This window comes from Zootoca vivipara, chromosome 9 (assembly GCF_965207765.1).
Source record: "Zootoca vivipara chromosome 9, rZooViv2.hap1.1, whole genome shotgun sequence".
NCBI classification, from domain to species: Eukaryota; Metazoa; Chordata; class Lepidosauria; order Squamata; family Lacertidae; genus Zootoca; species Zootoca vivipara.
In genome coordinates, this window is record NC_142592.1 from 61,140,997 (window position 1) to 61,164,957 (window position 23,961).

General features: G+C 43.6%; 1 protein-coding gene across 8 annotated transcripts in view; it reads left to right on the forward strand.

The window, feature by feature from the left end:
• ABCC9 (ATP binding cassette subfamily C member 9) overlaps positions 1 to 23,961 on the forward strand; it is a 79,900-nt gene that overhangs the window by 19,180 nt on the left and 36,759 nt on the right. For 4 of the 8 annotated variants that reach the window (XM_035127133.3, XM_035127134.3, XM_035127136.3 and 1 more), the window contains exons 10-21: positions 855 to 989; positions 2,147 to 2,309; positions 4,735 to 4,775; positions 6,399 to 6,541; positions 10,503 to 10,611; positions 12,166 to 12,276; positions 13,308 to 13,380; positions 14,057 to 14,162; positions 17,525 to 17,563; positions 20,207 to 20,305; positions 21,146 to 21,230; positions 23,293 to 23,373. In XM_035127133.3, the coding sequence (XP_034983024.1) occupies positions 855 to 989; positions 2,147 to 2,309; positions 4,735 to 4,775; positions 6,399 to 6,541; positions 10,503 to 10,611; positions 12,166 to 12,276; positions 13,308 to 13,380; positions 14,057 to 14,162; positions 17,525 to 17,563; positions 20,207 to 20,305; positions 21,146 to 21,230; positions 23,293 to 23,373 (1,185 nt within the window). The remainder of the gene's footprint in view (positions 1 to 854; positions 990 to 2,146; positions 2,310 to 4,734; positions 4,776 to 6,398; positions 6,542 to 10,502; positions 10,612 to 12,165; positions 12,277 to 13,307; positions 13,381 to 14,056; positions 14,163 to 17,524; positions 17,564 to 20,206; positions 20,306 to 21,145; positions 21,231 to 23,292; positions 23,374 to 23,961) is intronic. The other 4 variants (XM_088676996.1, XM_060279190.2, XM_035127138.3 and 1 more) reach the window with 1 other exon arrangement.

The following is a 23,961-nucleotide window of genomic DNA, read 5'->3' on the forward strand; positions in this document are numbered from 1 at the left end:
TGTCATGGCTTTCCCCAAAGAATTCTGGGAGCTGTCTTATGTGAAAGGTGCTGAGAGTTGTTATGAGGCCCCAATTCCCCTCGTAGAACTGCAATTGCCGGAGTGGGTTAACAATAAATCCCTATTTATGGGGAATTGGGGGGGTCATAGCTCTGGGCAGAGGTGACAAGGACCTAACAGCTCTCAGCACCCTTAAACAAACTTCAGCTCCCAGAATCCTTTGGGGGAAGCCATGACTGTTTAAAGTGGTATCACAGTGCTTTAAATGTATGGAGCGAACATACATTAGTAAGGTAAGGCAAAGGTAAAGGACTTCTGGACGGTTAAGTCCAGTCAAAGGCGACTATGGGATTGCGGCGCTCATCTCGCTTTCAGACCAAGAGTGCAGGCGTTTGTCCACAGACAGCTTTCCAGGTCATGTGGCCAGCATGACTAAACCGCATCTGGCACAACAGAACACCGTGAAGGAAACCAGAGCTCACGGAAACACCGTTTACCTTCCTGCCACAGCAATTCCTATTTATTTACTTGCACTGGCGTGCTTTCGAACTGCTAGGTTGGCAGGAGCTGCGACAGGGCAACAGGAACTCACCCCGTCGCGGGGGTTCAAACTGCTGACCTTCTGATCGGCAAGACCTAGGCTCAGAGGTTTAGACCACAGCGCCACCCACGTCTGACTTAGTATGACTTAGTAGCCTTTGTTACATACCCTTTACAGTTAAGCATTATGCCACATATTTTGAACTTGGCAGCTTCGCCTTTAGATCATCTCATACAGGTTTGTGCACTGAAACTACAGAACTGGCAATGTTTCCTAAGTCTTCTCTCCCTCCACCTTTTTGTTGTTGTTGTAGATTATCATGGGGGTGATCCTGCTCTACAACTTACTTGGCGAGAGTGCCTTGGTCGGCGCTGCTGTCATTGTATTGCTGGCTCCAATACAATATTTCATCGCGACAAAGTTGGCTGAGGCTCAGAAGAGCACGCTTGTAAGTTGTTTTTCCACACATGAGACTTGGCAGCTATTTAAAGCACGCAACTGAAGGGGTAATGCACTGGAGTTCTGTGCTTGGCTACTGTACACTGTTGGACGTAGCTCAGTTGGCTGGCAGAGCATGAGACTCTTAACCTCCAGGTTGTGAGTTCGAGCCCCAGGTTGGGCAAAAGCTTCCTATATTGCAGGAGGTTGGGCTAGAGGACCCTGGGGACCCCTTCCAACTCTACTTTGAATTCTATTATTATTATTATTATTATTATTATTATTATTATTATTATTATTATTTAGATGGGCACTTAGTGGTTTCAGATCAACCAAAGCAGGTGTAGGCAACCTCAGGCCCGTGGGCCGGATGCGGCCCAATCGCCTTTTCAATCCGGCCCATGGATGGTCCGGGAATCAGCATGTTTTTACATGAGCAGAATGTGTCCTTTTATTTAAAATGCATCTCTGGGTTATTTGCGGGGCATAGGAATTCGTTCATCCCCCCCCCCCCAATATAGTCCGGCCCACCACATGGTCTGAGGGACGGTGGACTGGCCCACAGCTGAAAAAGGTTGCTGACCCCTGAACCAAAGGAACAGCGATATAACTGGCTACAGTCAAACCTTGGCTCCTGAATGCCTCCGTTTTGCAACATTTCTGCTCCTGACTGCTGAAAACTCAGAAGTAAATGCTATGGTTTTCGGAAGCTGAACATCTGACGCGGCTTCCGCTTGAGTGCAAGAAGCTCCTGCAACCAATCAGAAGCCGTGCCTCAGTTAGCGAGCATTTTCAGAAGCTGAACAGGCCTCCAGAATGGATTACATTCGGCAACCAAGGTTTGACTGTGGCATAATTCTTGCATCAAAAACTATTGAACTGATTTGAAAATGTGGCAACTACGTTTTTTTTAAAAAACATTGACAGCGTAAGACAGCTCCTGATGTTTCAGCTGATCTTCAAACCATGTTTTCAAGGGTCAGAAGCACATTATGGTCTCTTGGTCTCTCCCCTCTCCACCCTGTGGCCTCACTTTGCATTTTGGCACGATCTATAGTTTGCCACAAATTGCTAAAATATTTTATTATTATTTATTCACATTTTTTTAAAATGGGTGGTTTAATGCTCTTTCCCCCTTTTCTCCCTCCATTTTCCATCGATGGAAAGGATTACTCCACAGAGAGGCTAAAGAAAACCAATGAAATACTGAAAGGGATCAAGCTTTTAAAGCTGTACGCCTGGGAGCACATATTCTGCAGAAGCGTAGAAGAAACAAGGCTGAAGGAGCTTACGAGCCTCAAAACCTTTGCTCTTTACACATCTCTCTCCAGTAAGTATATATCATTGAGTGTGGCAGGCTGGCTGGAAGGCCACAATCTTGTTGTTTGATCCTCCTCCCTTTTTATCCAAAGTCAAATGCAAAAACAGCCACTCTGAGCTGCTTCTGGCATATACAAAAACACAATAAAACATTAAACTTTAAAAACTTCCCTATACAGGGCTGTTTTCAGATGTCTTCAAAAGGTTGTATAATTTGACAACTGGTGGGAGGGAGTTCCATAGGGCAGGTGCCACTATCAAGAAGGTCCTCTGCTTTGTTCCCTGTAACCTCACTTCTTGCCATGAGGGAACTGCCAGAAGGCCCGCGGAGCTGGACCTCAGTGTCTGGGCTGAAAGATAGAGGTGGGGACGCTCCTTCAGGTATATTGGGCCAAGGCCATTTAGGGCTTTAAAGGTCAGCACCAACACTTTGAATTGTGCTCGCAAACATACTGGGAGCCAATGTAGGTCTTTCAAGACTGGTGTTATATAGTCTCGGCGGTCACTCCCGGTCACCAGTCTAGCTGCCGCATTCTGGAGTAGGTGTGGTTTCCGGGTCACCTTCAAAGGTAGTTCCACGTAGAGCGCATTGCAGTAGTCCAAGTGGGAGATAACCAGAGGATGTACTACTCTGGCGAGACAGTGGGCAGGCAGGCAGGGTCTCAGCCAGCGCACCAGATGGAGCTGGCTTTTTAAGAGTGGTTACTAGCCATGGTAACCATGGGACGCAGGTGGCGCTGTGGGTTAAACCGCAGAGCCTAGAGCTTGCCAATCAGAAGGTTGGCGGTTCGAATCCCTGCGACGGGGTGAGCTCCCGTTGCTCGGTCCCTGCTCCTGCCAACCTAGCAGTTCGAAAGCACGTCAAAGTGCAAGTAGATAAATAGGTACCGCTACAGTGGGAAGGTAAACGGCGTTTCCATGTGCTGCACTGGTTTGCCAGAAGTGGCTTTGTCATGCTGGCCACATGACCTGGAAGCTGTACGCCGGCTCCCTCGGCCAATAATGCGAGATGAGCGCTGCAACCCCAGAGTCGGTCACGACTGGACCTAATGGTCAGGGGTCCCTTTACTAGCCATGGGGGCTATATTTTACCTCCAGTGGAGGCCGTGTGCCTCTGAATACCAGTTGCTGGAAATCACAGGTGGGGAGAGTGGCTGGGGAAACCCAGCCAGATGGGCGGGATATAAATAATAAATTATTATTGTAAGCACCCAGGACCTTCTTGCAAGCCACCTGGTTGGACACTGTGAGAACAGGATGCTGGGATAGATAGATCTTTGGCTTCAGAAAGCGGGCTCTTCTCATGGTCTCATAGAGAGCAATTAGAGGCAGCACTTGCCACAAAAACTGCCCACGTCCATGGGCACCTTCAACACCTGCACCAAACTGCTCTGGAGGTTGCAAGCCTCCAGAGTCTCTGTTGTCACCTGTGAAACGTTGCAAGGTAACAAGAGCCCAGCTGCATGAGACCAAAAAGACCCTTCTCGTCCAGTATCCTGCTTTCCACAGCATCCACCCAGATGTTTGTGGGAAGCCAACAGGCAGAGCATGATTTCGGTAGTGCCCTTTGACTGACATCCATCAGAATTGGTGGTCATTCCTAGTTTTAGGTCCACCAGTTAAACGTTATTGTTATTTTACTTGATTAGCGAGCTCCAAGGCAGATGATTGAATTGTCATACTTCCTGCATGTGGCTTCTGACCCTGATTTTACAAGACTGGGAAGGCTATTCCCAGGGGCAATTGTCTTTAGCCCTCTGCCCATTCCCAGGGTTCACTCACCTCTCCATTCCCAACCTTAGCAGAGAGATGGAAGAGAGATCACATGCAGCACAGCAGGTCCCATTTCCCACAAGATGAGCTTCCACCATCTCTACATTTTCTTTGTCTTCCAAGATGGGGGAAAAAAGCCTTGTGAAGCTTGCAAGTTTATGAAACTTGGCTGGGGGGGAAATGATTTCCTGACCTCTCGTTGCCTTTCTCATACCCTGGGACAAGCACGACAAGATCTCTCCAAATAATCCTCTAACCTTCCTTATTAAGCTTGTTGACATCCGTTAGTTTACATTAACAATCACACGCAGCATCTATGGGCAGCTGATAAAGTAGAGTTTGTTTATTTTTTTAAAATGGCCTTTGATTTAGGTTAACATAACCTCAGCAATTTAAATAATTCCCTTTCCTCCACCAAGCCAACGTTTTAAACTGTGGCATACAACCCTACAATTCTTTCGGGAATATGTTCCCCAGCTCAGTAAAATATACAGACTATAATATTTCCAAGTATGTTTTCATTTGACAGGAAAAGCTTCCCCCCCACCCCCAATTAAGGAGTTGTCCAGGCAGGAAATAATCTTAAGGCAAACATCTGTAGTATAGTTCAGACATTGACGGATGTTGCTGAATATAATTTATGGTTGTGCTTGTTTCCACAGTTTTTATGAATGCAGCTATACCAATTGCAGCTGTTCTTGCGGTAAGAATTATTTTTTTGGGGGGGGGGGTTGCGTGTTGGGTGGTTTATTAAGCAAACTTTTTAATTAGCTATGGACATACAGAAGAATGAAGTGCTAGATTTTTGAGGTGGTGGAGTAGATTGTATTATTTCAGACAGCATGGCAGATGTCCTCTTGAATGTTCCCAGATGTAAAACATCATCGTCAACAACAACTTATGGAGAAAGATTCTAACTAGAGATGACAAATCACTTACCACACAATGCTGTCCTGAAATTAGCTCAGGATTTTTCTGAAATTGCTTGGAAAAAAATGGAAAACCTCCAAAAAATATTCCCAAGCCATGTGAGGGCTGGGATAAGTGTTGCCAAGCATACCTCCTACATATATTTCTATAGTGGTACCTTGGTTCTCAAACTTAATCCGTTCCGGAAGTCTGTTCCAAAACCAAAGCGTTCCAAAACCAAGGCGTGCTTTCCAATAGAAAGTAATGCAAAATGGATTAATCCGTTCCAGACTTTTAAAAACAACCCCCAAAACAGCAATTTAACATGAATTTTACTAACAAGACCATTGATCCATAAAATGAAAGCAATAATCAATGTACTGTTACTATAAAATAAAATAAATGACAGTATTGTAGATGATAAAAATTAAAATTCAATACTTTTCATACCCGCACTGATGATAGTCATTGTTTGGATGGAGGGCTTTTATCCATTTCTGCAGCCACACAATCAATCAATCAGTAGCTGAACTGGGATCCACACAGTCACAAAAACAAACTAACTGAAAAAGCCTCAAAAACAAAAACGCAAAATAAATTGCAAAAACAAAAGCGCCAAACTTAATCCGTTCCGGAAGTCTGTTTGACTTCTGAAATGTTCGAAAACCAAGACATGGCTTCTGATTGGTGCAGGTGCCCCGAAAAACAATAGCTGACAGCCTCATCGAACGTTCGGCTTCTGAAAAACGTTCGAAACACTTACTTCTGGGTTTTTGGCATTTGGGAACCAAGGCGCTTGAGAACCAAGGTACCACTGTATTTGTATCAGTGGTCCAGGAGCAGCAGCAGTGGCAAAAGGACATCTATTTAGCTGTTTAGGAAACTTACACAGTGGTTCCCAACCTTTTTTTTTTGGCCATGCCCCACCTAAGCATCTCTAAAATCCTGATCCCCCACTCCACCCATGACATGCAATTCTTATTATTCAAAAAGTGAACTCCTATTCATGTGGAGGAAGCCTAAAAGGCCATTAACTGCACATTTCATGAAATAAATAAATAAACTAATCAAAGAGTCTCGCGATAAGAATAATATCTGGGATGGATCGGAAGGGGCCCAGATCAGTCAAGACTAGATCGGGTCCAATCCAGATTTACAAACTGGATTCAGAGGACCCTCATTTTTATACACTTTTTGTTGCCTAAATGGGACGCAAAATTCAGAGAAGTGCGAATTCCTGAGGAATAAAATTTGCTTTCGCTTCGCGTATTGGTTCCAAAACCGCAAATTAGATAGTTTGTCATTAAAATGCAAAGAGCATTGCTTTCCAACCCCCCCTCCCTTCTTGCATATTCTTTGCCTGGCTTGTTCTGCACGAAGCAACATAACCAACATCCTCTTTTCCCTGACATGACAGACCTTTGTGACTTATACGTATGTTAAAGAGAAACCACCAAATACAGCCCAGGCCTTTGCATCCTTGTCGCTCTTCCACATCCTGGTCACACCGCTGTTCCTGCTTTCCACTGTTGTTCGATTTGCTGTCAAGGCCGTCATCAGGTATGTGCATTAATGCATAGGAACATGCTGAGAGCCCGTGTGGAGAAGCAGCGAGAGTGTTGATCTAGGACCTGGGAGTCCACAATTCAAATCCCCACTCAGCCACAAAGCTTGGGGCAGTCATTGCCTCTCAGCCTAACATTTCTCACAGGGTTGTTGTTATTATTATTTATTGAATTTGTTACTCGCTTTATCTTGCCCAGGGCAACCCAAAGTGACTTACAACCAAACAGGCAAAATATAGATAAAAATAATTTGTCCAGTAGCACCTTAGAGACCAACTAAGTTTGTTCTAGGTATAAGCTTTTGTGTGCATGCACACTTCTTCAGATACCAAAGTGTGTATGCACACAAAAGCTTATACCAAGAACAAACTTAGTTGGTTTCTAAGGTGCTACTGGACAATATACAGTGGTGCCTCGACTTACGAAGGCGACCCGTTCTGCGGCGCTCTTCATAAGTCGAAGTCTTCGGTTGTCGAAGCACCCGTTCTGCGCATGCGCGAAGCAAGATTCTAGCGCTTTCTGCGCATGCGCGGACCGCACACGCCGCTTCTGCGCAGGCGCAGAACGCGTGTGCGTGTCGAAAAGACTTCCGGGGTTGTCGACTTCGTAAGTCGAAACCTTCAGAAGTCGAGGCATTCAGACCAACACAGCTACCTACCTGAACCAAACAGGCAGGCAGACAACCTCCCTACATGGATACATGAAAGCAAAGAAGAAAACAAGAAATACTTTAAAAACATCACCATCGCCCCACTCCCAACAGGCTTGGTTATAGATAAGTATAGTCTAAAGATAAGTAATGATGGCGCCAGGCGGGCCTTCTTGGGAAGAGCATTCCACAAAGGCCTGTTCTCCTATTTTTACACTCTGGATCTCTCATGGACGGTGCACGTGAAGAAGGACCTCAGATGATGACCTCAGGGTCCGGCTCACTTCATTGTGAGGAGAAAATGGAGAGAGAGAAAAAACATGTATGCCACCTGGAGCTCCATAAAGGAAAAGGTGCTATGCGAATGTAATAAGCAAATAATATTTTGTTGAGTCTAGTCTGACATTGTGTCTTGCTTAGGGCTGCCATACGTCCAGGAATTGGGCTCTGAAATTGGCACCCAGACAAATTTTTAAAAATCCAAAATACTTAATTTTGGTGGAGAGATGTTCCCCCAACCCCCCAACCCCAAGAACTTTGTCTAGATTTTCACTTTTGGGGAATATGGCAACCCTAGTCTTGCTAATCTACAGCTAGCCCTCCATTGCCTCTTTCCCAATCTGGTCACTAATTGAAGATTGAATCTGAGGCAGTAGTGGGTTGTATCCAACTAACTTTTACTCAGAGCAGAGCCATTAAAATTAGTGAACCTAGGTTAATGTTGTATCCAATGTTAGACCCACTGAAATTAATGGGTGTGGCTAATTGAGCAAAGCACCCACTCTGCTCCTGACCTACCACCCTCTCCTTCCTTTGCTAACAATTTTAACCATTTTTGTCCTGCGTAATTCTTTGCCCAAACTAATGAGGCGCTGGTTCATGCAAGCAAAATAAAGGAAAAATACATGTGCAAAATTTATGTAAGTTACAGATCTGACCTTTTCTCTGTGCAGATTCTGAATTTTCTTTTCATGCAATTTGTTTTTCCTAAACTGGAAATCCACTGCATAGGAAGCTGGTGGTTTTTTTTGAGGGGGGGGAGCAGAGGGGTCAGTCCAACGAGAGGTCTGGAAGAAAGTTGCTTTCTAACCCTAAACATGGTATCTTCCATCTTTCCTTCCAGCCTCCAAACCTGCCTTCTATTTGTTTTAATGTTCCTTCTCTCTGTGTGCTATATTTAGCTCAGCTGTAACACCAGTAGAGAATGTTTGTCTTGCTTTGCAATTTGAGCTCTCCAAAGATCCAGTTTTTTGCCAAGACAAACCTCAACCTTTAAGAAGCTTTCTCCTCCTCCTCATCTTATTTTTTTCTCTTACAGCCAAGGCAATACCCCAAGGAATATAGACTGGGCCACTCTATCCTCATTATCACCCATTCAATTAGCATATAGAATTATGTGTCCCGTTCCCAGGATAACAAAGTGGTTACTTGGTTCTGCCAAACCCCTTCATTTAGGGAATAGGCATGTTGCACTGGTAGATAACCTTTTATGGGTTTCTGTGAATGAATCCCATTTGAATTTTGAATGCACCATTGCAGTCTACTAAAGAAGGAATCTTAGCTTATGTTAATGTAAACTCCCTTAGGAGTGTGGTCATTTGAAAGACCAGGGTCATTTCCATCAACCTGCTTATTGAGCATTCATCCTGATTTCTTTGCACCAAGTTTGTAAGGGGGAGGTTACACAGTGTTGGCTGCTTATTGAACATTCATTCTGATTTATTTTGAAGCCCCCTAGATAAGCAGGATAGCACAAAATAAATCCAAGGATGTCACCATGCTTTGCAATTCCCGGCTCAAAAATACACATCTTGTCAAATATAAGGTGTGCTTTATCACCCCCCAAAGTTCTCTAGTTCAGAATAGAAAATGAGGGAGTTCCAGGCTTTCTCACCAGAGCCTTAAAATATCATTTTATAGGTGTTTGGAAAGCTGTGATTGAGATAGATTAGTGCCTGGAACTTGGATAAAATAGAAAGCTAATTTTAAACCAATGTCTTCTTCCCCTTCTTCTTCTTCTTCTTCTTCTTCTTCTTCTTCTTCTTCTTCTTCTTCTTCTTCTTCTTCTTCTGCAATCACTTGTAGCCAAGTAAGATTGTCTTCCATAAACATGGTTTTAACAGTGGGGCCGTAAGTGACTATGGAGGCCAATTCTGGATCCACACGTCCTTCCACAGTGGGGACATAAGTTTCCGTGTGGGAGTTGAACATGGTGAGGGTTTGCCAAGCATGCCTTCCTCTTAGCACATTTCTCCCTTGCATCCTGAGTTTGAGTGTCTTCAAAGTCCATGACACCTTTGGTAAAGGCTTTTCTCCAATTGGAACACTTGCACGCCAGTATTTTCCAGTTGTCGGTGTTTATACTACATTTTTTAAGAATTGCCTCGAGACAGTCTTTAAACCTCTTTTGTTCACCACCAGCATTACGCTTTCCATTTTTAAGTTCAGAATAGAGTAGTTTCTTTGGAAGACGATAATCAGACATCCACACAGCATGACCAGTCCAGTGAAGTTGATGTTGAAGAATCGTTGCAGTAAGTCCTTCCTCTACCGCCCGAGTTCTTCAAACTTATTTGTAATGGGTGACCCATTTGTAAATTGAGCTGAAGAAAGTTTCTCCACTGCTAGGTAAAATTCTTCCTTGGTTGTACTACAGTGGTGCCTTGACTTACAAATGTAATCTGTTCCGAAGGCACCTTCGTAGGTCGAAAAATTTGTAAGTCGAAAAGTGCCATTGGAAACGCAATTTCCCATAGGAATGCACTGGAAACCGAAAAATTCGCAAGTCGAAGCAACCCCATCTAAAAATTCATAAGTCAAAAAAACCCTATATAAAACCACCACAGTTTCCGTTTGGATGTCGAGAAATTAGTAAGCGTGCAGCCATTTGCCCCATTCGTAAGTCGAAAAATTCGGTTGTTGAGTCGTTCGTAAATCAAGGTACCACTGCATTTGAACGCATCCCCATATGGACCAAAATTCCCAACTTAGAAGGTTAGGATGATGACTGGGCTAGAACATCCCTCCTTTTAAAGTGTTGACATGTTCTTTTCCCATTGGGGAGAAAATAATTGTGGGATCTTTGCAGCACCGCCACTCTCAGTCGGAAATGGCACAGTCTACGAGCGCTTCTTGCCCTGTGACGAACTGTTTCTCCAGAGAGCATTTGTCACAGTGCCAAGAAACATGCGGTTGGAACAAGTGGATCACACCCTATGCCATGAAGATGTTGTAATCGTTATTCAGTAGTTTCTCAGTGTGTTGCTATGACTTCTAACAGTTTCTCTTTTTCCATGTCTTGTCCCAGTGTGCAAAAACTGAATGAATTTCTCATAAGTGATGAGATTGGAGATGACAGCTGGAGAAACGGAGACCCTGCCTTAACATACGAGTCTTGCAAAAAGCACTCGGGACTTGTAAGTGCCTCTCTCTTTATAAAATTGAACTAAGCACACTAGTGACCGGGGATAAGGGAATCTGTTAATTACAGCTTCTCATTTTCCACATCAGTCTGCAAAAGTAAAAAAAAAAAATTCCTCATGGAAATTCATTAGCATCCAGTGCAATTCTTTTCCCTGAATGTACACATCTTTGTATGCAATTTTGCCCACAATACACATTTTTTTTGCAAATAAATTCCCCACAGTATAATGCATTTTTGTACGTCATTTTCACCAGTATATGCATTTTTATGCACGGTTTTTATGCATTTTTGTACACATTACTGGAAAACTGCATTGCAAAATTCAGAGATGTGCAAGTTTGGGCAGATGGCTGTGTTTTGGTCACATATTGTTTCAGAAAGTGTGAATTAGGCAGATTCACCTTAAAATGTGAACTGAATTGAATCCCCCATCTCCCATTCCTACAGGTCACTCCTGGGACTCTTGCACATGACAGGATATTTTGTACTTGATGCTGCTTATGCATGCATTCGCCTTTTTTGCAGCATCCACACAACTTCATCCTCATCAAAAGGCCATCCCATATTTTCACATAGCCAGTGTGGTGTAGTGGTTAAGAGCGGTAGACTGGGGAACCGGGTTCATGTCTCCGCTCCTCCACATGCAGCTGCTGGGTGACCTTGGGCTAGTCACACTTCTTTGAAGACTCTCAGCCCCACTCACCTCACAGAGTGTTTGTTGTGGGGGAGGAAGGGAAAGGAGAATGTTAGCCACTTTGAGACTCCTTTGGGTAGTGATAAAGCGGGATATCAAATCCAAATGCCTCCTCCTCCTCCTCCTCCTCTTCCTCCTCCTCCTCTTCTTCTAATTGGGACCACTTGTGTGGTTATTCTTCACTTATCAGAGTTTCCAAAGAAACTGCAAATTCAAATTAAACGGGGGAGGGGTGAGAAGGGGATGGCATTTTGAAGAGGATGCCGTGGTGTGGACATTGCAAAAAAGAGATTTGCACACACCAACGGCACAGAACTGCCTTGCGGAAGGTGCCCCACTTCATTGCCTTTGTTAAAAACAACACAATGAAATGCTATAAGTACATTTTGATCACGGTGAAATGGTATACATTTAAAGCAGTGGCGAGGAACCCCAAGCCACACATCTCACTGGCCCTGCCTCACACTCTGAATGTTTTCACATCAATGGAATGCGTCTTTGAACACTTGAGATAACACTTTGAATAACCTCTTGGTTATTGCATATAGTTATTGACATTCTTGATTTCACAGAAAGGCATTTTAACACATGAATAAGCAGAGGGGTTAGCTGGTTTAAATCTCCATGTACAGTATACAGCGATACAAAATAGCTTGAAAGTACTCTTTAGAAGCCCATTTCCTTATTTGTTGCAGCCGGCATTGTCTTAGAAGGGTCGTTCCTTTTGTACGCAGGAGGAAATGCCTCTTTTACTGCCATGCATAGCTTCTATACCTTTCATGCATTATCTTACTGTGTTAACCTTCTGCTAAACGTCTCTCCTTCCTTCTTCCCTGCTGTCGACCTGCCTAGCCCTCCAAAGCCATAAATCGAAAGCAGCCGCTGAGGCACCAGCTGGACAGCTATGAGCCTCCTCTAAGGATTCCAACCCGTCATTTAGACATTGATGACTGCGCTATCAAGGTGACTTGTGTTTTCAGTAGGGCAGGCAACAAGTGGTTTTTTAAGTGCATCTGCTGCCAGGTGTTCAATTAATCAACCAATTAATGAATTGCTTGTAAGCTCAAGACAGATAAGACAGATGCTATGTTGTTGTGTGGGTCACCTAACCAGGAAAGTGATGGCGAATATCTTGTTCTGGGTGGGGTTGCATTTTCTCTTAAATAACAACTTTTCATCTCAGGGTTATTATTGTGTCCTTTGACATGCAGGGCATAAAACGTATTTTATCAGTTGTGACTGGGTTTGTTGTTTTTGTTTTTGTACCCTTGTTATTATGTGCTTTATGAAATGTTAGGCTGAGAAAGTTAGAAACAAGTGTTTAATGTGAAATACACAGATTTCCCCCTCCCCAACACCTTCTTTCTTTGTAATTCTCACTCCTGTGGAATTTTCCTGGGTTTTTAAAATCTTTGGCTAGCCTGGTTTTCATATAATGCCAAGCCATGGTTTGGTTAACAAACCACAAGTTCTGCCACAGATGATCAAGCAAACCATGGCTTGTTTCACCAAAGTTCAGTCAAACAACTGCTCCCAACTTGCCTCATGCATTTTTAGCAAGGCGAGTGTCTGGGGTCACTCCATGGTTAAGACAGGGTGCTGAGTTCACACATAACACCAAGACATAATTGACAGAAACTAAGGTTGGTGCATCAATAAAGAAACTGTGGCATGCTGGTAATAAATAAACCACAGTTAAGCTGCTGGGCCGTCTTCACACACCATGCTAATCATGGTTTAACAAACCAAGGGGTAGTATTATGGGGAAACAAAGCCACGAGTGTCAATTTAGTCAACAACAACAACAACAACAACAACTTATTATTTATACCCCACCCATCTGGCTGGGCTTCCCCAGCCACTCTGGGTGGCTTCCAACAAAATATTAAAATACAGTTTGTAAGAGTTGATTATTTTATATAGATTCCTACATACACATATTCAGTATAATTGTTGCATGTCCTTGTGGTTCCAATATGTGGTATTTATTGCAGGTAACCAACGGATACTTCTCTTGGGGAAGTGGCTTAGCCACATTATCCAATATTGATATCAGAATTCCCACAGGTATGATTAATTAATAACCTCACATTTTCAACATCGTTTCATTTATCATGCCTTCTCTCATAGTCCTGGGATGGTTTAGAGGGGGGGTGCGGAAGCATCCTCCAGATGTTGTTGGACCCCAACATCCTCCAGATGTTGTTGGACCCCAACTCCCATCAGCCCCAGGCAAAGGACAGAGATGATGGGAATTGTAGTTCAACAACGGGATCCTCACTCCTAGTTTATTGAGTGCGTATGCAAGCACTCACATAGAGATTATAGATGAACACAAATGTCTGTTAATAAAAAGTCAAGCATGTTTAAACCACCAGTGCTAATCAGAGATATGACAACAGCTACAATCCTATGCACACTTACTTGGGATTAAATCACACTCCATGCGACTTACTTCAAAACAGACATATATTTTTATTGCACTATAAAGCTGCAATCATACTAAATTGAGAGTCTCCTCCTCCTCCTCTCTCTTCCTTTCTTCTATAACTGACAAATAAGAAAAGAGTCAGCAGAAACTAAAAAAGGTAATAGCTATTAAACAGCAGGCAATCAATAGTATTAACATCTAATTCATATATGTAAGCGTTCACCATTCATGTGTGTTATGATCAAAGCAACCAAGACCATTCAGTTATTGGTGGATCAAAGGGTCTAATTTTAGTCCATTGTTGCTTTGCAGGCCAAATGACAATGATTGTGGGTCAGGTTGGCTGTGGCAAATCTTCTCTCCTTCTTGCTATTCTTGGTGAGATGCAAGCTCTGGAAGGCAAAGTTCACTGGAACCGGTATGTTTGTGGGCTTCCATGTCATTTCCTTCACTTTGGTGCTTGGTGCTTTTATAGGGTTAATGAATGAACTGATCTATGAGTTTCCCTGGGGGGGGGGGAGTTGACAGATGGATTTAGAGGTCACAGCTGTTAAAAAACGTAACTGCTTTGTTCCTTTTTTTGTTTTTTTTACCTATAGCTTTCATTCCAGTTATTTAATATCTTTCCATATTACACATTTAATTTTGGGATTGTGAAGTCTAGATGCTTTTCTATGAAGAGGGCATGCAGTTATATTGTGGAGCCTGATGTTTTCCCAATCCTGGCACAAGCAAATGTGGTTATGTTTTGCTGGTAATTTCAGACAGCCTGACAGAGAGGAGTTTTCAGGAAAATCCTACAGGTATTACCAAATCCAACCCTAATGGTTTCAGTTCCATGACATAACAATAAATCCCTACTATAATTCCCTTACTACATAATTCTGCATGCTTGAGTTTTCCCACTGATCTTATAAGGGTTAGCTAAGGGCTAGAAAAGAGCACCAAATACCTCTGGAGTAGTAAATGAAGATTTTGTAGTACTGAGGCTAGCCTGCACACTATCCATTCAATGTCCTTTAGATACAGGTTGTATTTTACCCCCTGTTACTCTCTGGAAAGGTAACTTATATGCTTACCCACAAATAGCTCTAAGCTAGAGCTAAATTAATAGTCAAGCATTTTCAGAGGACAGAATATGCGTATGCCCAGTGCCTCCAAGCATCCTTCTGTATATTGCCAGCAGGTTTTCTAGGGGCCTGTTGCTTGAGGAATTTGGAGGTGGAAAGTGAATAAGCTTGTCAGTGACTGTTGTGCAGTGTACACCCTGCTTGAAGAAGGTTTGATCCTGACCATCCTTGATTGAGATCACAGATGGGGGCGTAGGACTCTGCCTAAGACCCTTGAGGCCCTCTGCCATTCTGAATAGACAAACACATACTAGGCGGGTCAGGAGTTGCGAACATGTGGGCCTTGAGACTACAATTCCCCCCCCACCATCCCTGAGCATCGGCCATGTTGCCCGAGGCTGATGGAAACTGCAAGTGATCAGTGCAAGTCTCTGGCAAGAGCAGTCTGCCCCCGCTCGCCCAGCAGGGAGGAAGAGAAAGGGGATTTTGAGAGTGACGGAAAGAGGACAAAGTGGTGGTAGAGAGAGAAAATAAGGCGGCGCAGCGCCACTTTGGGTTCTGGTTCCACTCAACACAACCATGCCTGCTCCTAATAGATTAATGTGAGAAAATGTGGCCCTCAAAATAAAAAGATATACCCCTGCCCTAGTTTCTAAAGGGAGCAGCCCTGTTATGAATAGAAGTTGCACGGGGCTTCCGTGGCTTCCAATTGGCTGCAGGAGCTTCCTGCAACCAATCAGAAGCCGTGCTTTGGTTTTCGAATGTTTTGGGAGTTGAACGGACTTCCAGAACGGATTCCGTTCGACTTCCAAGGTACGACTGTATATGTCTTTTGCTTCAACTGATACTTCTTCCTTTGTTCTAAACCTTTGCCTCATGCTCTTGGGATTTGTGTTGTTGTTTTTTTAAAGTCCATATCTATGCAGTAGTGAATTAATTAACAATGACGCTTTCTCCCTCTTGTATGTGTTTCCATCTACCAGGTGTGATTTTAGCCTGCCCAACCCATTGCTTGTTGCAGTGAAGCCTTGACCTTCATTAATATTAAGCTATGAAGCCATACTTAGCACCATTGTCATTTGCATGTATATGCTGTTTACATGTCATTTATGGAATTTGGGGTCTTGGGGTGTGTGGGAAGGATAAGAGATTGGGGAAGGAGAGTACGTCTTACATGAAAAGGTTTTTTTCCTCCCAACAGGTGTTCAAAACTATGATGTGGGACTTTGAAATAAGCATGCCAGAAAACTAAATTCACAGTTGGACTTAACAAAAGTTTGTTGTGCTCATAAAGAAGCCAAAGAGCATTTGGAGTTATAGGACCACAGAAATAAAGAATTGCAGTGCTGCAGAGAAATTTAGGCTGCTTTCATATGACCTGTTTATTGAGCACTCAACCCGATTTGCTTGTAGGGAGATTAGATAATGCTGGCGATTTAATGAGCATTCATTCTGCTTTGTTTGTGGGGAGGATATATGGTGTTGCACAAAGCAAATGCCACCCCACACTTTCCATTGCATTTCCCCATCACTTTCCTTACTGCAAAAAGTCTGAGCTTTTAGGGAAGCGGGTTTGTTGTGCAAGACCTTCTTAAGCAACTGTAATTGCATGACCTGAATTTGCCAGCATGTGATTGAATCCCACCCCCCAAAAAAGTAGTCTGGAAGTGTCCTGTTTTTGTTTCCTGCAACCCTTGCAAGGAGCCCCCTCTCCTCTTTGTCAGCAATCTCCAAAGAGTGTGAGAGGTTTGCCTATCGTGAGGGATATTGACCCAGACTTGGAGATCCCACAAAAAGTTAGAGTCCTTAGGACAGGCTTCCTCAACCTCGACCCTCCAGGTGTTTTTGGCCTACAACTCCCATGATCCCTAGCTAGAATGACCAGTGGTTAGGGATGATGGGAATTGCAGTCTCAAAACATCTGGAGGGCTGAGGTTGAGGAAGCCTACCTTAGGATCTCATAAGAATGAAATCTCTTTTTGAGATCTCAATAAAGATGAATTGAGTGCATGGGATCTTGAAGGACTTTTTATGACATCCCATGGAGGGTCAAAAATCTCAAATCCCATGAGATGCAATAATAATACAGTGTTACCTCTACTTACAAATAACTCTACTTACGAATGGAGCTCCATCCACCATCTTGGATGTGGTTTAGATAGGATTTTTTCTACTTACGAATTTTTAGATAGGGTTGCTTCGACTTATGAATTTTTTCTCCCAATGCATTTCTATGGGATTCGACTTACAAATGTGCATTCGGAATGCATTAAATTTGTAAGTAGAGGTACCACTGTAATAATAATAATAATAATAATAATAATAATAATAATAATAATAATAATAATTACAGCCACTCTGGGCAGCTTACATGCACACACACGCAGGCACACCCACACACACCCACACACACCTACACACACACATGTAAATGCTTGCCCAGTGTGTACCATGTTGGTTGCTGGTAGGGGCTCCAGAATGGAAACTGTGGGAAATTGGTCAGAATTTCTATTGGTATCTTGTTGCAGTTTTAGCTCAGTGGTGTTCTGGTATCTGTAGCAGATGCAAATGTATTTCCCCCTATTCTTCAGCATCAGGAGTTTGATTTGTTGCTTTCAAATATTTCTCCCAAGTATGTGAAATTTGCTCACCTCGTTGCTGTTATCTTTTCACCAACTACCACTAAAATACTGTTTACCATAACTTGCAGTGTATATGAAAGTGAGTCTTCTTTTGAAGCAAGCCGGAGGTATTATTCTTGAATCTTCTTCTTCTTCTTTTTGAATCCCTCCCTTTTCTACAACCAACGCCTTGTTTCCTTCCCCCAATTACAACACTTTGCTAGAGAATATTAACTAGTAAACTTCTCCAATGCAGTGGTTCCCAATCTGGGGTGGGGTGGGGGATGGGTTTAATGTCCTGGTCAAGTAAATATCCGAATATGAGCCACAAGAAATTTTAAGACCCAGTTTGGACAGCTAAGACTCTCCAAGAACCAGTGACTTCATGTAATAGAAACCAGCCCTCTCTTCCTTATCCTTCTTCACATAAACAACCTTTCATGATTCTTCTAGTTTCATTCCCAAGTTTCAGTGAATCAGGCAGCAACCCTATATCAAATGACCAGAAAGTAAGTTCCATTGAACTCAACTAGACTTGCTTCTGAGCAGACCTCATGGGATTCCACAGACATTCACTATGAACTAAGAAGAATTTTCATTTCAGCTTCTACCAGTAGCTCTTGTGGCAGCAATTGGGAACCACTGTGTTATCAGATACCTGATAACTTAAGGGAAATTAACACCGTCCAACACATTTTTGTGCCTTCTAAACTCCTGTAATGTGGAAACTTGCTAAGTTTACATTAAATGCTTCTAACTAACACTCAGTATTTCACAGCACCCATATCTCTTTTATCAAACTGCAGGTGAAGCTTGTGGAAAACGTATTGTGATGGAACGTAGCAGCGTTTTTTTAAAAACAACAACAACACACACACACACAAACGCCTGCAATTTTTTAATGCGTTTCCCATAGTTGTTATACATATTTTGAATGAGAAATTTTGAATTCAAGATTTGAATTTGTACTTGTGTTTTGAATGTGGCATTTTAACTGCAACATTCAAATGCTGTAGACACAGTGGCTTAATTTGATAGTATTGATTTGGACCGGAGAGGAAATCACCTAAGTTGTCAAATGTCAAATACTAATCTCTTTTGGATGCAACTAATTAGAACGCTGGCAGATACTAATACCAAAGCATGTCACCCATCAAATCCTGACAGATATTTTTAAACGCATGCAAGCTGTTAAATACTGTCAAATATTAAATACTATTATATGCTCATCGTTAAATGCTATGATACATCAGGAGTTTTCCAAACTGCCATTTGCACCATCTTGGGTTCCTTTGAAGCTTATCAAGGGTTCCTCTATGACAGAGGTAGTCCACGTGATGCCCTCCAGATGTTGCTGGACTACAAATCCCATCATCTCTGACTTTTGGCCATGCTGCCTAAGGCTATTGGTCAGCGACTACAGTCGTAGTCCAACAACATATGGAGGGCACAACGTTGACTGTCCCTGCTCCATGAGGTCAATAATTGGAGATAAGCTAATCCAAAAGGCAGCTTGCAAACCATGCAGATTTTCTTCTTCAGTATGTACCTGGAAGGAAAGGTTGGGGACATGGGTGGCACTGTGGTCTAAACCACTGAGCTTCTTGGGCTTGCTGGTCCCTCCAACGGAGTGAGCTCCCATTGCTCTGTCCCAGCTCCTGCCAACCTAGCAGTTCAGAAGCACACTAGTGCAAGTAGAGAAATAGATACTGCTGCGACGGGAAGGTAAACAGTGTTTTCGTGCACTCTGGCTTCCATCACGGTGTTCTGTTGCACCAGAAGCGGTTTAGACATGCTGGCCACATGATACGGAAAGCTGTCTGGATAAACGCCGGCTCCCTCGGCCTGAAAAGTGAGATGAGCGCTGCACCCCATAGTCACCTTTGACTGGACTTAACCACCCGGGGGTCATTTACCTTTACCTTTATTTACCACCTGGGAATCCTGTGTACAGAGCCTTGAGATCTATCATCAAAGAAGGATGGAACATTAATGTTACAGGTGGGACCTGCAACAAAACGTTACAGTATATTCTCCCTCCTAACAGGAGTGTTCCTGTACACGGTTCCAACCAGCCATTCGAGCAAGGCATCCTGCCCGCTCTGTTTTGCATTTCTCTTCTGCAGCCCAGCATGCTCAGCTTTCTTTCGGCAGTTATCACGCTTAGGTATCTGCTAAGGCCAACGCGGAAGTGGCCACCAATGGCTGGGGTTTGCAAAGGAACCATCGAGAGCTTCTGTCTTTGAGTAGCCTCCTGTGCATGCTCCAACATATGTGCAATTCTATGGAACCTGATGTATATGCATAGATGGTGGAATCTATGCAGCCGGAGTTCAACTTGATAGATTCATAGAACTGCAGAGTTGGAAGGGATCCCAAGGGCCATCTCCTCCAATCTCCTTGCAATGCAGGAATCTCAACACGTTGTCTCCCAATTTGAAATCATTCTGGACCCTGCTTGTAAAGAACACATTGATTGGGTGCATGTTCATTGGAGAGCCCAGCGTCAGAGTGGCCAGTTAAATAGGGCACACGTGGTACACATTTTTTACTTGGAGTTCATCATGGGAACAAAAAGCAGTGGCAGGGAATGGGTGCTCCTTTAACGTAACCTTCTCCTTAAAACAAAACAACTCCCCCTCCTTTCACTCTTGTTATAACAGCTGCTTTCCTCTTGCGTGCATCTTTGCCTCTTACCAATTTGCTGTAAACCATGTGCGGGAGAAGCTCTGACTGCCCACTGCTCCTAACGCGCTCACCTCTCCCACCAGGAACCGATACTCTGTGGCTTATGCAGCCCAGAAGCCCTGGCTCCTCAATGCTACGGTGGAGGAAAACATCACCTTTGGCAGTCCATTTAATAAACAGAGGTAAGAGAATAATGCTTCTAACAGCCACACTTCTTCCTGCTCTTTGCAAGAGATGGAGGAGCAAAGCCATAAAGATTCCCAACGGGGATTTTTAGTTGGAGAATAGCAACTGCTAATTTGGAGGATGGGTGCAATGCACCAGGAAATCTTCCCATCCCAGTGCCACTGAAATGACGATATACTATTGTTGTACAGTATATTTTGGGTCTATGGAACACAATAAAGCTGTGCGTGAAATGACTAACAGCAGCAAAAAAAGGTATCCCTCCCACCTCCAGCTCAGTCTTCCCTGTTGTCTCACGAATTGTGATGTTGAGATCATGCATCTTATAGAGAGAACCCATAATTCGAACCTTTGCACTTATATTGCAAGGAGTGGGGAACTGTATACAGGCAATGGACCAGCTCCTGGTTTGCACACAAACCCCAGAGTCGCTCACCTATGTCAATCACCTGACGACAGTCTGGGAGCTTCTTTGCCTTGGAGTAAAATCCAGACCTAAGTCCAGACCTAAGTCAAGCACAAGCCACGAAAACAAGATGAATAAAATTGCTATTAGCTCTTCTCCTGCTAGTGTCTGTCATGAACTTTCCCCATTGCCTCATGGCTCAGTGGAAGAGGAAATGCTCTGCATACAGAAGGCTCCAGGTTCAGTCCCCAGCATTTCCAGGTACAGCTAGGAGAGATCTTGCCTGAAATCCTGCTGCCGTTCAGCACAGACAGTATGAAGCTCGATGGACACAATGATATAATTTAGTTTAAATCAGCTTCCTGTCTTTGCACTGGCCCTGCCCAGAGATCCCTCTGTGTGCATCAAGTTTCTTCTATTCCTTCAACAGGTACAAAGCTGTCACAGATGCGTGTTCTCTGCAGCCTGACATCGATCTATTGCCATTTGGAGATCAGACCGAAATTGGAGAAAGGGTAAACCAAGCATGAGGAACTTGTGCTTATGCTCTCGGTCACGGGCGAACGAAGCGCCGCCACATAGTACGCATGCACAGCATCACTACGTAGCAACGCTGTGCATGCACGCTACGGGGTGGGGTGCCGGTGCTGCCCCCCCAAACAGAGCTAGAGGCTGGCGGGGAGGGGACACTTCTCCCTGCCAGCCTCCAGCCTCCCTTAAAAAGCCTCGCTTGGCGCGGTGGGTGGCAGCCGCCGCCTGTCTTGCTCACCTGCTCGGTGTGGCGGGGTTGGCTTGCTCCTCACTTCCTGAAGGGCAGAGCTGCGGAGGCGAAGGGCAGGCCAGGGAGCCCTCACCTCCATGGCTCTGCCCAGCAGGAAATGAGTGTGTGCAAGCCAGCCGGAGCCACGGCGAGGCCAAGTGAGGCTTTTTACCGGGCGGCGGCCACGGGGCTCGGCTTGGGGGGGCGCGCACGGGGGGATCCATGTTCAAGTGGATCCATGATTGCAGCTGTTGTTAGTAATGACATCAGCACAAGTTGGTTTTCAGCACAAGCCGCCTCAGTGCCCACAACACTCAGGAATCCAGAAGAACCCCCCTTGTCAGTTATTAGGGCATGATGTCTTTGTCTTACCAGGGCAAAGGCGGGCCCAAGAAATGTTGCTGCCTGAGGCAGGGCAGCAAATGGCGCCCCTCTCCCCTGGGCTCAAGCCCAAGTGCATTTTTATCCAAGGCCAGCCAAGTTATTTTGGCACCCGAGACAGGAGGAAGTCCCACACATGCCTTTCCTAATCCTCGGCAGTAAAATTGATTACAATAATATATTAAGTAACCAGCAATGTGTTGCCTTTTCAGGACACCCCTATTTTGCTGCCTCACTTTGCCAAATGCTACGGCCGGCCCTGTCTGAGGTCTTTACCCGGGGAAACGTTCACTGGCAGGTGCCCTCAACAACATTCAAAACCTCAAAAGCCTTATCAGCAAATTACAATTTCTAAGTTTTTCCATAAACCCCTTGGCCTACCCTGGGCAATCGTCAGGTGAAATCCACTATTGCTTGCTGGATTAAGGACATTGATATTTGGTATTCTGTGGATCCTTTGCCTGAATGATTCCCTACCTCCAAATCTATCTGGGGTTTTTCTTTGCCCCCATGTCAGGAAGCCATGCTAGATACTTGGAGAATTTAACCATTCTCAAAAATTGTTTTGGGTTTTCACTAAAGCTAGGTTTAATTGCTTGCCCTCTGCTGGATTGGACAATTTGAGGGTACCCCTTAAAAGTTTACATATACAATCTTTGGCTCATGTGCCTTTTGCCTGTAATTTCTACTCAGAGAACTGAATCAGATTAGTGACATATTTTGTCTCAAAATTTCCAGGTAGGACTTGTGAATGGTATCTGGCCTACCTATGGACAGATTCAAACAAATTATTAACAGTGACTATGGCTAGATATATCTTTCTGGCTGCAAAAATGCAGAAAGGAAATCTCCCCAGGTTGAACCTATCCTTGTCTGGTTGCTATTCTCATACATTACCATTATTAATCTATAATTTTAATAATAATAATAGCATAATCTGACATTGTTGTTGTCAATTATTTTAACTCACTTTTAACTTTCATATTTTAAGGTATCAAGTTTTATATCTTATTTTAGACTTGTTTTAAACATGACTGATATTTTATAACTTTTATGTATTACAATCCACTTTAATTTATTTTTCTGTTTTGAGATTTTACCTGTATGGATGTTGGCTTTATTTTGTTCAGGTCCACATAAGAAAAACATTCTGTCATCTGCCTTCATAAAAGAGGGCATTTGCAGCTTACAAGTAATTTTGGGATACTTTCTTCCCTATTTGATTTCTGAGATGCACTTTCTATCTTAGCTGTTGTCTAGGTTTGGCAACCAACAGCCCTAATATTTAATGTAACACATCATTACATAAATTTGAAGGTGTTTTTGTGGGTGAGGGGTTAATTTTAGAAACTGGTTATTTCAAGGCTTTGGCAAATCAGATGCCATTGGTACTTACTCAAGAGAAATAATTTTGCATGGCCTGTCGTACCCATTAGGGAATTAACTTGAGCGGAGGTCAGCGCCAACGAATCTGTGTCGCTCGGGCTCTCTACCAAAACACCAACATTGTGTTCCTGGTAAGGCTTTTTTCCATATTTCTTCAGTTTAAATTCTGTTTGGTTTTTATTTTTTAGATTATTATTTTTTAAAAAAATTGGTTGTGCTGTCCAAATGCCTTTTGTACGAAAATTCACAAGGAGTGTATAAGCATGCTATACACAGCACGGATTTAGATATCCAAACAGCTGGACCTGCATGCAGTACTGTTTTGTTTGTTTGTTTGTTCTAAATCAACCTTTGACAAGCCTTACTTTTTGTGTTTTGCTGGTCCACGGCAGCCATTTTGCCAGAAACCGGGGGAGGGGGGAGGGATTAGACAAATAAGAGAGCTCCCCCCTTCCTTGTTTGCCTTTTGAAAGGTTTCAGATTGTTTTTCCATGTTTTACCATCATTTGGGCATCAAAATTCTGCGGTCAGGAACGTAGTAGAAATTTCCCCATAGGAATCAATGGAGATCGTTGACTCAGTATGTGAACATTCGCCTAAGAAATGATTTCCCCGAGAGCACATTGTGTTGAGGTAGATATAGGTAGGTAGCCATGTTGGTCTGCCGTAGTCGAAACAAACAAACAAAATCCTTCCAGTAGCACCTTAGAGACCAACTA